The 15,981-nt window shown below is 37.6% G+C and overlaps 1 protein-coding gene across 2 annotated transcripts in view; it reads right to left on the bottom strand.

The window, feature by feature from the left end:
* The window catches only part of LOC110830081 (NFX1-type zinc finger-containing protein 1), a 42,832-nt gene that overhangs the window by 20,981 nt on the left and 5,870 nt on the right, over window positions 1–15,981 (bottom strand). For both annotated transcript variants that reach the window (XM_022064537.2, XM_022064536.2), the window contains exons 2-8: window positions 12,710–15,948; window positions 12,160–12,243; window positions 9,908–10,179; window positions 9,475–9,618; window positions 5,556–5,745; window positions 3,389–3,668; window positions 900–1,215 (exon numbers count right to left, since the gene is read on the bottom strand). In XM_022064537.2, coding sequence (XP_021920229.2) covers window positions 900–1,215; window positions 3,389–3,668; window positions 5,556–5,745; window positions 9,475–9,618; window positions 9,908–10,179; window positions 12,160–12,243; window positions 12,710–15,917 — 4,494 coding nt within the window. In that variant the 5' untranslated portion in view covers window positions 15,918–15,948. The remainder of the gene's footprint in view (window positions 1–899; window positions 1,216–3,388; window positions 3,669–5,555; window positions 5,746–9,474; window positions 9,619–9,907; window positions 10,180–12,159; window positions 12,244–12,709; window positions 15,949–15,981) is intronic.

Genomic DNA, 15,981 nt, shown 5'->3' with positions numbered 1-15,981 from the left:
AATGTTGCTCTTTGCACTGTCCACTACAACAGTTAATGTCTGAACCAAAAGCACCCACGTAACACAAATCCGTTATTCTTCCTTTACTCAATTTATGGCCAGGTGTACTCCGTCTTTCATGTGAAATATGAATTTGACCTAGCTGTAGAATTTCCTTTGCAATTAATTCCTGGAAATAAGTGTGAAGTTCAGCGTCAGCCTGTTAATCAGCACTCAGCTCTCACACTGAATGGGTATTTCCTAAATACCAAGTTGTTTAAATCTCATATGGCAACTTGATGCTGTGATTGCTCGCTCCCTCTTCTGAATGCAACTATTTCATGTTCATCAATCATTTTAATATTCTCAGAATTATCAATATTACTGCCTAACTATATTTTCTAATACCATCCTTGCAAAGAAAAGCCAGGGATAACTGAAAACTATTACAGGTGAGAAAATTATTACTTTCCAAAAGTTTGCATTCTCTTTCATTGTTCCAATTGGGTGAGACACTCTCTGCAGAAACTACCAGACCTACTGTCCAACCTCGACATCAGATACGATAAAGTATGGAGCAAAGGTGGAATAATACCAGAGTAAAACCAAAGGACTTGGAGAAAACCTGTCTCAGTCCAACATTGACTGACCTTGGAATGAATCTGGGTCTCTGCAGCAAAATGCCAATGACTAATTTCTGCACTATGGCATGGCCCAAAAAAATACCGGTCTTCAAAGTACAAGACTCACATACAACTGTGATTTATGAATATGCAAGATTTAAAATGAATCAGCAGGTTATACATGACAAAAATGAAGTGCCAAATAAAATTTGTGTCATTAACAAAATACATGCAGAATTATAACTATGATCACACATTCTGGATTCTTTGAAAAATGTGCTCAATATAAGTACTTACTTCTAGATGATCAGGGTCATCCTTTACATGGCAATTCAAACTACAACTGTGTCCACATGGCAGGCGGTCTTCACAAGCATGCAAACAAGAGATCAGGTTTATGTCCATGTGACAAGGCTTTTTCACTTTATGTCCACAATCTGGAAGCTCAACCTCTACTTCCACTGCACATTTGTATTTCTCAACGTCAATGTAACAGCACAGACGCGATGTGTGTCCACACTGTAATGTTCTTGACACAAGTGTTCTGCAATCTCCACAGTCTTCAAAGCATAATTTCAAGCATTTGTGCTGGAGTTCACAATGCCCTGGTACCCTGGACACAAAGTAAATTATGATAATAATATTACAATATTTCCATTTACAGCAATAATGGGAAAATGTAACTGGCATGTAGGAAATATCAATGGTTTATATCTGCAGATGCCAAACTACAAAACAGACCCATTACAGGAAAATCTCATAAAAACAAGTGATTCAGTGGAAATAAATCCCAAATCCCATCCTATATCCCATCTCTCTTGTACTTTGTGACTAGTTGTCATCTGCTTTAACTTGTTCTATACAAAATAGTCCACGTTATATAGACAATGTCCCCTAACAAGTCCATTGCATTATATCTAAATCACATACTGAAAAGATGCATTATGACAGAACTTCCTACATGAATTAGCACTAATGGTAGACATACATGTCAGTGCACCCTGCACAGAATTATAAAACTATGCATCAGAATAGTTGTTTATTTGTGCCAGACTATAGACACTTCATAACCCAAGCTTATTAAACTTCCTTACCAAACCATTACTCTGTATCATTCTACTATTCTGCACTATATAATGAGCTCCTGAAAGATGATAAATAATCAACCCATTCATTCAGATTTCTTCCTCCACAGCTTACTATCTAATGGAGAACTTCTGCAGCACTTATAAAACTAACAGTACCACCAAGACAACTAAATAATGTATTTATTTTAAACACAGCAAATCATTTTTAAAAAAACAAGTTCAGGCTTACTACAGGAACCAAATAAAAATACATAATGAACATAATTAATAAAATTCTATTGATACATACTTACAAATGTCAGAAGTTGAAATGCTAAAATATTTTCAAACTTTTGATAGCTCGGTAAAAACAGATAAAAATGCATATTTATGTTAACTGATAAAACAGCTGGATACACTGTTTAGAGATCAGTCACCAAATTGTTCCACCAATATCCATTTGCAGTTATGTCACATAACTTCAGGATCCCTGATTTCAAGCTTCACATATTTAACATGAACACATCAATAAGTTGTGTTGACAGAACTTACACTTGTTATTTAATTTATGTTTAAAGGGACATCTTAAATTTATATGCTGATATTACAAATATGTGCACTATGAAATAATATATCTTACAGGTAATGGCAAACAATTTTTGTAGGTCAAAACATGAAGCACCAAAACAGCCATCTTCATAGTACAACCACTCCAGCAGTACATCAGCCATGTTGACAAAGACTTCAAAAGAGTAGTTCAATATGCATTCAGCATACCACATTTACAATAATATAAATGGTGTGCAAATATAAGCTGCACCTGCCTTTCAAGATTAAAATAACAAATACAATCTTATTTATGGCTGGCATCAAAATTTTTAATTAATTCTCCCCAAGTAGCATTATGTATGTTCAGAAGACAGTGATTGCAATGGCAACCAATCACACAGCAAATACATTTCCTGCCTCTCACAAAAATGCAATTTTGAGCAGAGTAGTTGCAGAATATCTGCAGGTGATACCATTAAAATCAGAAAGGGAAAACAGACAATGAATGCATGCACCAACCCCTATTCATATAAGACCCCTGTCCCCACCCATGTGGTGACATAGTTTACCTGCACAAATTTTGTGGGCAGTAGTCACACAACTATTAAAATGAAATGCACTTTACCCAGAGATTATTTCATGAGCCTGTTCTAAGTCGCTACTGCTAAACATAAGTTGTTAAAAGGTTTTCATCCCCATCCCTGCCCCTGCACATACTCACCCAATTCCCATTCAAGGACTGCTTGTTCCACTGCCAAAACACTAACAATAATGTAACTTTGCAAACAAAATTAATTCACTTCTTGTTATTTAGCGGTTTCATGCACACAACAGTTTATATATTTACTGTACTGAAATATTTTTCACTGCTGCATTGTGTCAAAAAGTACATTGCAGCACTTCGTAATCAACAATGATATAGACCAATCATCTTGCCATTAAAAATAAAATTCTAATTAAGTGCACTCCAGGTTTAAGAGATGTGAATTTGAAAAATATGTGTGGCTTATATTTGTGTAAATCTGGTATGCAGAAATCTAGTGCTGTATCTGCCATTCCAATACATGCCCATTGCAATTTTTTTCAATGTGAGATTCAGCTGTGTTGCAACATTGAACACAAACACTATATTTTTATTTGGCCCGATTAAAGCAACCTCTCTCTCCTCACCTTACACATGGCTCATGACACATCATGTTTGCATGGTCTCTGTTGCGGACATGACAGACACTTTTACATCTGTGTCCACACTGAAGTTGAGTTCCACAAATCTGCAAACAACCGCCTTCTGGAACATTGTGGAAATCTGCAGCCATGCAAACTCTAGTGAACACTGATGGATGTACCTGGCATCTCAATGTCAAGTGTGTGCCCAAAGACTCTTGTTTATTCAGTGATTCCTTGATCTTTGGCCAGATTGAGCTACTCCTTGTTAAATTGTCCATATTACCTGTGCCAGTTATTAAAATGAATGAGAAAACTCTTACTATTTAGTACACATTGCAGACTTCACAATCCAAACTTAGAATTCAAACATAATATTTAGATTATGAAATAAGAAAAGACTAAAGAAAAGGCAATGCCACACTTCCACAATTCCACTTCCATAATAGCAGAACCAGTTTCCAACAGATTTTTCTTTTTGAACTTCTTATGTAAGTCTGCGCACATGCACACTGCCTGATAACTCTTTAGTGGCTGATGAAAAAAAAACATGTCTGCAAAAATCAAACATCTAAATATGAAAAATTAAATTAAATAAAAAAATAAGGTGTGTAGAAAGAAAACCGAACCTTTCAGCAACAGCCTTCTTGCTGATGATAATAATAATAATAAATGACAACATAGAACCTATGTTTCTGGACCCAGCTTTTACATCAGGTTATGTTAATCTGGGCAACACACACAGATACTGGTTAAGTGTCACAATACAAAGAGAAAGGCAAACACAGTTACTGACAACTTGGTGAAATTTCAGAAGAAATTATGCTCACTCTTCCCCATAATAATGAAATAAAAATTGCAGTGCATGTTTCAGTCATACTGCTAGGTCAGCACACGCCATTTTCAAGGCATTGGCCCAGCCACAGCCAGTTCCTTCTCTCCCAACCTTTCTCAAACGTTTCATTCCAATTTATTTCATATCCCCCTCAAAATGCGTCATTTAATATTTTTCTTTAATTTTTGCTGTTGTGATTTTCACTCTCCTGCCAGCCCTCATACCAGCTATTTCTTCCCTTCCTCTGCATAATGGGCTTTTATTCTAATTTCTCATTATCTGTATACATCATATTATACAGTTTTATTTCCTTCTTCCCTTTCATTTAATTTTACCCATAATAATTTGTTCTCTTCTACTCCACCCATCTACTTTTACAACTGGTCTGGTCAGGGCTCTGCCTTCTAAAAACCTGCTCCTATATCTACAACTATTCCATGCATAGTGAATTCATCGCAATGATGAAAGAGGAAGTCAGGTCATCTGAATGTCAGCCCACATCTATCAGAGGACAGCCTTCTTTACTTCATGCCATGTTCATCCAGAAAATTCTTGTTAAAGTTCACTAGAATCTTGGATTCTGCTTAAGAAGTTCCTGTTTTAGCTTATAAAACGTTTCACATGCAATAAAAACATCCTTTCACCCAAAGGGATGGCATGGGAAATTTTAATGAAAACAGAAAAGGTCAATCCTAGATCTATAAATCACAAAATTGGGGGGATACGTAAAATGTAACAAGTGAAGGTACTAAAAGTTGCAAAAGAAATTGGAATCCAGGGCTTCAACGCAAGCCAACATTTAATGCAGAATTTCTTAAATAAAACAATTTCCATGTAAGATGGCAAATAAGTATTGCACAAAGGCTTTCTACTGAGTCAAAAGGACTTATATCTTACAGTACATAACAAAATCAATTCAACATCAGTGATAGCACTAGTGAAGACTAATTTTTATCCTACTGTAATTCCAACAACCATCACGTGCCTGTGTAGAAATCTACAGTCGGACATTAATATAATTCATCAAATTTTGATTTTTACTATTAATTTCATACATTCTTTTTGTTAAAAATGCTACATTGTATTCACTCATAAAGTTAAAGGAACTGCTTTCCTAAAATAAATTGATTTTTATCTTTTCATGAAGTGATATGTGACTCATACAGGGGAAACCTTGAATTGCTTGGCAATGGTTCATGCATTTCCAGCTAGGAAGAGACAGTTAATTAAACTTTATCAGTGAATGCACTATATAAAAAGTGGGATGCTTATCTTACCTGGGAGTGCACATTTTTATACATACAATTTGTTCTCAAATCACTGACAAGTAATACTTGCCAATTATGTAGAAGCCCATCTTTGCTCTGGAGAGAGCAACACACACTCTGTTCTCAATTTTGAGGAAGCCAATTTTGGCTTCCTTGTTGCTTCGTACCAATGACAGTAAGATTATGTCATTCTCTTCTCCTTGGAAGTTATCAACCACCGTTATCCTTACTTTTTCTAGTATGCCGTACTTCTTTCGTACCTAAATATGGACATACAATTAATACTTCATCTACAGAGATATTCTTCATAATCTGTGGTCTTCAGCCATTATTATTAAGAATATCAAATGTAGGAAGATCAAATAGGCGAGATATGTAACATGCATGGCAGAGATGAAGTTTACATGGATTAGGCCACTTACTCTTGATTCCCGGCACCCACGTAACTGTTTCAATAACGAAGTGTTCATCAATGCACTGACAAAGAATTCTAAACGGCTGTATTACTCACCTGACATGACCACTTCTGCATTTGTTACAGAGCTGTCAGCAAGAACAGGGACATTACTTTATTGTCACAAAGATTACATTACAATGAAACCTCTATCCATCGTTCCCGGATGCATCGTCCGTTTTGTTCGGTCCCGAATACATCCCATATAAAATAATGTTACATTTTCCCGCTTCTATCGTTCCTCGAACTATCGTTTTATCGCATCGATCGTTCAAAAATCGTAGTCCCGGCCCACAATTTTCCCGCAATGATCGTTTCTGAGAATTTAAAATGCTGGGTTTTGAAATAAATTAATACCGAAAGACGCACAATGTTTTTGGAATACACAGTAGCGGTAACCTGTTATGTCGCCCAACCAGCACAGATTCTTTTGGAATGAGGGGTCAGCGGTGCAGGGGTGATAGTTGGAGTGAATGGCAGTGCCCATTGTCAGAAATTTTACGAGTTTAATTAGGGTGCACTCACATTTCGTTCCAGCGATGCCAGATGGCATGTGCAGTGTGAATTTCTTCACAAATGCTTTTACGTATTATAAGCACAAAGGAAAGGCGGGCGGCACTTTTCATTCTTCTGGTTCATCTCGTTTCAAGTGGTTCAGTGTCTTCTACGGCTACGTTTCGTCGTGTTCGGCAGTAATAGTACTTCCATTCTTCCTGTTATTGTTCCAGTCTATACTTTTGTTGTTGTTCCCGTAAATATTTTGTTATTCCTCTTACTCCTGTTAATTATTTTGTTATTATTCCTGTACCATGTCTCGCCCAGTAAATCAAGTCAGAACTCTTCAAGAAAGATTAAAAATCATAGACGAAGTGGAGAAGAATCCATTTGAAAAAAGAATCGACATTGCTAAACGCCTTGGATTAGCACCATCTACTTTAAATTCAATAGTTGCAAAGAAGAAAGAAATCCGAAAACAAACTGACAAGTGTGGCAATTCATGCAAAAAAAGGAAAATCGGAAGAAAATCAACTTTCAGTGAGCTAGAAAGTGTCTTCACTTGGTACCAGCAATCGCGGGCCTCAGAAATTCCTGTTGATGGCAACGTCTTGCGGGAAAAAGCCAAGACGATAGCCGCAAGACTGAATATTGAAAATTTTGCAGCGTCGAATGGCTGGATTAGTAGGTTTAAAGAACGACATGGTATGGTCTACAAGAAGTTAGCCGGCGAAAGTGCTGCTGTGGATGTGGAAATAACGGAGCTGTGGCTCGAGAGACTGCCAACACTGCTGGAGGGATATGAGCCGCGGGACATTTATAATGCGGATGAGACCGGACTTTTCTACAACGCCCTCCCGGATAGGACGCTGGCATTGAAAGGTGAATCTTGCCACGGGGGAAAACGTGCAAAACACAGTTCTTCTGTGTGTTAACAGTGACGGTAGTGACAAACGGGTTCCGATTGTAGTTGAAAAATCACTAAAACCGCGTTGTTTCGAGAACATGAAAAAACTTCCGGTGAAATATCACGCCAGCAAAAAGGCTTGGATGACAACAGACATCTTTACGGCGTTTTTAAGTTCTCTGGATGCCTCCATGGGCGCACAAGGCAGAAAGATTTTGCTGTTTGTTGATAATTGTGCCGCTCATCCTAAGGACACGACATTTCTACGAAATGTGAAAGTCGTGCAGTATCCAGCAAATTGCACGAGCGTCTTGCAACCGCTTGATTTGGGCATCATAAAGTCTTTCAAGCAGTTGTATAGAAAGCGCCTTGTGCAATGGATGCTGGGAAGGATGTCAACATGAAAATTGACGTGTTACAAGCAATTCATTTCACAGTGGCAGCTTGGCGGCATGTCTCCCAACCAACTGTTCTGAATTGTTTTCGCAAAGGTGGCTACGGGTGTGAACTTCGCGCACAAGCAGACTCTATGGTCAGTGTGGATGAAGAGGAGGATGAGCATGATGGCTTTCACGAAGACTGGAATCGATTTGGCGCCGTGAAAGACGTGGTTAAATTTGGTGACTACGCGGCAGTAGACAGCGAGCTTGCTACATGCGGAGTCGACACGATTGATGAGTTGTGTGAAGATCGCGAAGGGGGTGGGAGCGGAGAGGAAGAGGAAGACAACGAATGCGAGCCCGAAGCTGTGCCGAGTTTTGCCGAAGCACACGCTGCATTGGCAAAAGTGAAGTCGTTCATTTATGCGCATAGTATTAGTGAACGTGACGAGGAAAACATTTTGAACGTGGAAAGTACTCTGTTTGGTCTAAAACGTAAAGTTTCGACAAACCAGTTGTCCATTAAAGACTTTTTTGGTAAAAAGAAGTAACTTTGAAAGAGAAACATTGTTTTTTTAAAAAAATTTAATGCTTTCCCGCATTCATCGTTTTTATTTCCCACCCCCGCCGAAAACGATGCATCGAGGTTTCACTGTATTCTGAAAGTATGGTAGTGTCTTACAAAATATCTGCTATTCTAATTCTATTTATTTTCCAGTGTTTCAAAGAATAGACAAAACATGTGGGAATAAAACAAAAAAGGAACGTAAACTAAACTGCCGGTCTGATTATTTTAAAACTTCAGTACACAGGAAAATGCATTCATGTCTAATAATCTACATTTTATTTGGACATTCTGGATTAAAACTACAATTACTAAACTTTATTTTATGAATCTCTATACACTTTAAAGCATTTAAATACCAATTTAATCCAGTCATCAGCTTGTACAAGCTAATTTAAAGTCTACTATCCTAAATGTTAAAATCATTAATGAAATTTGATATAGATTTATATGAAAATCTGTCCATAAATTCCATAAAATTGAACAACAATATTGACCTCTTAAAATAAAGACCTGCATTTCTGTGTGGTGTCGCACGCAGCTTTCATTACAGTGGTTATATTTAGTAACTATAGATACCTGAAGTCTGCAGCCACAACAACATGGAAGAATTCTCTGTGATGTCATCATTCAGTCAGACAAGCACCAGGCAACCTGCTCATGCACAGGTCACTGACTAAGGAACTGATGTCACTGGCACCATTCAGAAAGGTAACAGTTTGGTGAATCCTGCATATTGGTTACATTTCCTAACTTGATGTCTGCATCTGAATCTTAAGTGTTATTTAGAATTTAATTTTTTCTGAGCAACAAAGAGAAACTAACCATAAAATTACAGATTCTGTGCAGTTATGAGCTCAAGATGATGCTAAAATATTTGTTTTAATTTTGAATTAAGAGAACATGAGATTTCATTTGAGCAAAGTAATTTGTAACAGCCTAGTGCTTTGGGGAGGGAAGATTATACTTTATTTCCAACAGTTGAAAGATGTACAAAAACATGCAACATGTAAATGCTTCCACCAGCATTATGGGAAAGGGTTTGGGTGCATACGAATATTTTCCACTGCAGATGCAAACTCTTTAACAAAATGTCAGTTAATGGACAGAACATAACACACAATATTTAAAAACAAATTTTTGTACTTTCCTCAAGTAGCCAATTAGGATGCACACTGTTATACTCACACTACGTAGGTAAAACAGCTGCCCAGAGTATGTTGTCAGAATAGTAATGCAACTAGGTGAATATCCCTGTAGGACAAGATAACGACACAGAGCGATGAGAAAGTCGCCCTCATGAGTGTTCCTGTGACTAGATGTGTCATCTACCTGCAACATAAGAGAAAATTCTTGATTATTTAATACTTGCGCCAGAACAATCAAGATTGTAATTTATTTATACAATAACAAAGCTGCAATGAAGAAAATAATTACATGTATTTTGTGTATATAGTAAATCGTCGTTTCAAACAAAGAAACTAGCAAGTTAATTATTAATAACTGTGACAATATTTTATTTATAAATACAAGCACATGAAACATAAAATACATCCTCTGATAGCAATATTCCACATTCAAACTATAACAGAATTGCACTCATAATTGAAATGTTACATACCTCTTCTTCTGGATAATTGTGTGTGATAAAAAACACACTGTTCAGCATACCACGAATTTTCTCATATTTCAACACAGAATTGTGGTTCAGCAACTCTGGATAGATGGTTGGAACAATCAGATTCACAATTTCTGGTCTCATACGGTGCTGGACTTTCAGTATATCACAGTGCATCTTGTTCTTCAACATCCGCTCAAAAAGAGAGATGTCAAAGTTGTAGTCACGTGCAAGTCGGAACACAGCGGGAGAAGGCCGCAACTGCTGGTGGTCTCCTGCACACAGACAACATAAGTTACATTCCACGAAGTAAAATTGGTGTGAAAACTTTAATATCATGAACGGATATGGTATCTCCACTCCCTCATGTTATCATGGCACAGTGCTTACACACAAACAGTAAAAAGTAAAGTAAAGTTTGTCCCACTATACGCCATGTAGGCGTTTGGGGTGAGTGGAGGTATAGCTTCTCTCTTTCTTGACCTCGCCACTAGTTGGGGGTGAGTGGTCAGAATCACGCCCCGACCGGCTTTACCCCCGGGAAAGGACCCCGGTACCCATTGTAGAGGAGGCTGGGTGGGCCCCAGAGCCGGTCTGGACGCAGAGGCTAGAGGAAAAATCCTCTGCCCCCGTCGGGGATCGAACCCCGGTCATCCAGCCCGTAGCTAGTCACTATACTGACTGAGCTATCCTGGCTCATACACACAAGCAGTAGTTTACATTTTTACCTCAAAAATTGTATCTTTACTACAAGATTTAATAAGATAATAGTGATAAATAGGATTAATAGAGAAGAAAGTCACTTTGAGGTTTCATCTCAGTACATATCTCAAAAGACAGGTGAAAGTCATAACAAAATTACATTTTGTAAGAAACTATAGGTCAACGGTTACATCAGGCAAAACTTAAACAGAAACTATACTCATCTGCATATGAGTTATGTATTTCCAGAAAGGCCATTTCATTAGCTTTTACACAAGTCACACATAAGCCCTATAACTTGTACAGTGCATAATTATCACATTTTTTTATAATTTTACACCAATGCACCACAAAACAGCATGACAACAGGGTGCTGAAATTTTGCAAGAATACTATTTTCTATAGAGTCCATCAACATCCATCGAAATTTGAGAAGGTTGGGTTGGGACTGTGATAACTTGGTATGGAATGACTGGTGTCAGATTTGTTTCACAGAACTCTGACTTGAAGTAGCAAAAGTAATTCAGTCAGGTCAGTGAAGAGGGGTGCACTAAGAAAATGAAGGAAACTCCCGTAAGAGAATGAATAGGGATGGTCCAGTCCCTTCTGTGCACTATGGAAATGGTAACCTGTGGTTAGGGGTGACATTTTATAAACAATGAGGTTTTCTGGATTCTGTATGAAATTAATGTAGTATCACAATGAAATACTGTTGTTCAAAACAAGCCCAACAGATTATCATCATCAACACAGACCAAACGCTGATGTGTCTCATTCAATTTGAGACCGCCCTGATTTTCTTGGACTTTCCTGATGGCATATTCAAAGGCAAAATTGAAATGCAGTGGCAATACAGCATCTCCCTGTTTCAGGCCATTCTGAATAGGAAATGTAGGTTTACCTACACAAATGTTACTAGAGGTTTCACTTAAACATGTTTTAATTAGACTAACTAGCTTCTTAGGTACAAGAAAAATATTGTGAAGAGCCTCTCTTTCAACTGAGTCATAAGCTTTCTTGAAGTTTATAAACAGTCAGGCTGTGTTCAGTTAATGAGTGGGCCTGGGAAAAAACAAAATTTCAAAAATAAATGAGAAGAGCAATTTTGTTTTGTCAGTGTTAAAGATGCATTTGTCATGCTGTGCTACTGTTTCAACAACAAAAAACAATGTCAAGTGATTTTAAAACTAACCACAAAGACTTATATTACTTAAACAGCTGAGGAAGATATTCTTAGCTGAATGTGGCAAGAATCACAATACTGAAAGAATATGTCCCAAATGCAGGAATGGGGTTTACACTGACCTTCACTAACACAACTGAAATGTTCAGTTTCTTTGTATTATATGGACCATTCACCTATTTAGCACTGATTACAAATTAGCAAAGCTTGAAAACTACAAGGTAAGTTTATAGATACAATCTGTGTACACGTCTTTAATTTCTTTCCATTGCATGCCGACACATTTTTTGTAACCTACATTCATTAGTTATAAGTAAATGTAATTAGCAGTCATCAGTACAAAGATACATACAGGAACAGCAGCACATACCAATTAGGATGAGATGTTCACAGTGACGTGTTAGAGATACAACAATGTGGCTCTCCATGACCTCTGCTGCTTCTTCAACAATCACTGCAATCATACAGATATTCTATTTATTTCTTTTAGATAGGGCTGAGAAAAACAATGGCAATATAAGGTTGGTACAGGAAGGACAGGAATGGCCAATTAGAAACCATGAATGGAGAAAGCAGGGGTGTAACCCTGACCAGGCCAATGAAAACAGGAACAGAACTTATCCTTATCAGGTCCAGAACAGACAGAGGTGAAAGCCAAAAGAAAGTATGTGTCTACCCTTTTAGAGATCCTCCTTTCCTTACTTCAGTGTGTGGATGAGATGCTCCCATGTCCTGATCCTACATTACCATTCCACTTCCAGCTATACTCCACTCATCCCTAAAGATGGAAGTACTTTGTTCCTTCAAAATGTTAACACCAAGAAGACTACACAGAATAATAATCTGGACACTTTACGTTTACCAATATGTTCTGTTATTACTACAGTTTTGAAGACAATTAAAATTGGCACTTTCCTTACCTATTTTTGCTTGAAGGGCCTGCATTAATAACTTGAGTCTGGCAGCTCCAGTAGTTGTTATACCAACAATCAGTGAATCTTTCAGTATTTCAAGGTCATGAATTTGCTGTACTTCTTCATACATCTTGGCTTCATCACGTAACTTGCGTTCTACCTTATGCAACTCATCAAGCAGAACATTCCTTAATCTGTCCACCCAGTATCTGTAAAGAGTCCACCTATCTTCTCCCTGCAACTGCCACAAGTTCACTTGTTGCAGAAGATACTCCACTGTCCTCCTGTTTTGATTCCCTTGCTGGCTAAGTTGTCTCTTGATATAGTTCATCTTAAACTTCAAGTCCTCAGATATCTCCTGCTGCATTTCCATTTGATCAGCAAGGCTAGGATCTTCCTTAATTTCTCTCTCCAGGTCCCACCTTTGTAACTCACTCCACTCTATTTCTGCTTCAAGTCTCCCTAAATCCAATGAAAATGTCAGGTGAGACCTAATAATATGAACATCTAATTCCCAATCCATCAAGTCATCTATCATGCAGTGCTGCAAGCCTTCTGTTTCATCAAAATTTTCTTCTGCTTGATTATCTGCATGAACATTGTGACCTTGATTATGATAATGATTTCCTTCTGCTTCATCTGTAGGTACATAATCAAACCTTCCATACTCAAGCCACTCAATAAAGAGATTTTCAGAAATTGTACGATCATGAGATGCAAAACAATTTAAATGCTGATCTTGAATTATTTGAAATTCTTTTAGGGCATGCAAAGAAATAATCCCTTGATGGGTGGCTATCATTTCAAGATCTTCCTGAATGATCTTTATGCGTCTCATTATGTCTGACATTCTATAATGAATGTCTTTTGAAAGATTAGACAGATGTGCCCTTCTCCTGTGTTTCCTACGCTTCTCCTTCAAATTGAATGCTTCTAGAACTAAGCTTTTTGACTGCCCGCCAATTCGCACAATTCTGTCGGTGACTGGAATCAATCCTTCTAGAAACTGATCTAAGGCATGATTTGTGTAGCATACCACAAGCATTGGCTTGGAAGAAGCATTCCATATAGGAGCATTTCTAAGCAGCACAGTAGCTACTTTGAGTCCTATAAATGTTTTTCCTGTTCCTGGTGGTCCCTGTACGACGACAAATTCTTTTGTAAGAGCTGATTTGAAAGCACGGTATTGAGACTCATCGAGTTTCAATTCCAATGGCCCTGGCCAAGAATTGTGTTCCAAAGCAAAGACTGTGTTGCCATCTATATCCAAAAGGACTCCTCCCTCAGTACACATGTACTTTGGTAGATCATCTGATATTTGAGCATGAATGATGTATTTCTCCATCGGGAATGATTCTGTCTCCATGTTCTGCAATGCCTTCAAAACATGAAAATATGGCTCAAAGTACACTTGTGATTCAGCCATTACAAACTCATGAGAGAATATATCATTAGAAACAACAAAGCCCTGACTAATTTCAACCACAATCTTCCCATTCTTTAACTCTGTAATATCTCTATCCATGACAGTTGCAAAAATTACATTTGTGAAGTTGTCTCTTGAGAATGCTAGTAATGTACCAAATAAAAATCGTTTAGAATGCTCCCAGATAACTCTCTTGAGATGTCTGTCAGGGTCAAAACATACAATCAGTCCAAGTCGGTCATTTACAATCTTTGGGTTGAGGAAAAATACCTTACGATAGATTCTTACACTGTTAATTTTATTTATCCTCTTTTTATCACACATATTTACATATTCCAAAATCCCTTCCCTCAGTGGCGACACAAAATCTTCACGCAACAAACGAAACTGTGTATCGAGGTAATCATCCACACTCTCATATGCCCCATCAATGATGTTTGGCCTAACAAATCCTGGCTCTTCAGTGAGGATATCTTCTGGTTTTGGGAATACACTAATTTCTCTAAAGTTATCTTGTGGCACTTCCAGAGCAAAACTATTAGTATTTTCACCAACTTTCTTCTTTTCTTCTCCTTCAACACAGGTCTTAAATTGAGCTTGGAGATATTCAAAGTTTTTCTTCAATTTTTCAATACTAGCAGCTGTATCATGTTGCCCTTCAAAGATTTTCATCATCACATCAGTCATCATGAATATATTTTCAAAGCCTTCAGCTGCTTTACTTGGTAGAAGCTTAATAACACTTTCAAGGAAAGTCAAAAGATCTTCAAGAAAGTTGCCAACATTCTCTTTCCTCTGTTTGTTCACCTCAAGTGGAATAAGAGCTATATGCTTTGACAATTGATCTAGAAAGTCATGATGACAAGCATAAGACAAAACAGCAGCCTTGTTTTCTTCAAAGTCAGCTTTACAAAATTTTGATAAAATTTTGACAATTAGAATTAGCAAATCAGGCCTGAGTGGCTGCTTCAGTAAAGTTTCAAACCCTGATCTCCTATTGGCTAACACCATAATAATCTTATAGGGCTCTTCATCAGCCAGTTTTTCCAGGTATCTGTACCCAAGACCACACTTTTGCTCTCTTCTCTGTTGTGACATCCCTTCATCTTTCTCCTGTTTGGGCTGCACAGGAAGAATGTGCTCCTCAGTATGTATACGTGAGCCACGACTTCTGTTACGCTGATGCAATCCTTCTGCAAGAAATCTGCCTTGTCCTGCCTGTGCCTGAAAAGACTCTCTTATTTTGTAATTGATATTCGAAGAACCTACTTCTTTCTTCTGGTATCCAGGTTCAGACGGTATCTTGGCCTGTTTATTCTTTCCCTTCTGACATTTAGAAACTCTCTGCCATCCATCACCAAATGTAGAATAGCCTGAACTTAAATGTTGTCTTCTGCCTCCAGCTTGTTCTACTTCTTTATGTGTACATGGCAGATTATAATTATTGTTTTTGGAAATGCCCTTTTCCTTCCTAAGAAATGTTTCATGCTTTGATGTATCTTGAATATGCAACATTTTGCCTTCTTTTGGTAGTACATTACATTCACTATGTTTGGTTATATTCTTTTCCTTTACAGGAAACTGTTCACACTTTTGTTTGTCCTTACTCTGTGTGCTATTCCTAAAATGGTCCAACTGCTCTTCTTTGTTCTTTGATGATGTATTCCTTTTGAATGGTAATACATTTCCTTCCTTCGTTGTTTCTGTATTGCATCCAGAATCATGCAGTGCCTTCCTCTTCACACTCGCAAGAGTGGCATAGAAATCATCAGCCAGACTTTCAGCCATTGTTCTACGTTCCTATCATCATTTAGGAAATCTATTAAGAAAAAGAAACAATCATAACATTAAA

The sequence above is a fragment of the Zootermopsis nevadensis genome, unplaced genomic scaffold (genome assembly GCF_977971745.1).
Source record: "Zootermopsis nevadensis isolate Lab colony 2312 unplaced genomic scaffold, Znev_1.0 Znev_ptg000012l, whole genome shotgun sequence".
NCBI classification, from domain to species: domain Eukaryota; kingdom Metazoa; phylum Arthropoda; class Insecta; order Blattodea; family Termopsidae; genus Zootermopsis; species Zootermopsis nevadensis.
This window is presented reverse-complemented; position numbering and strand designations above follow the sequence as displayed.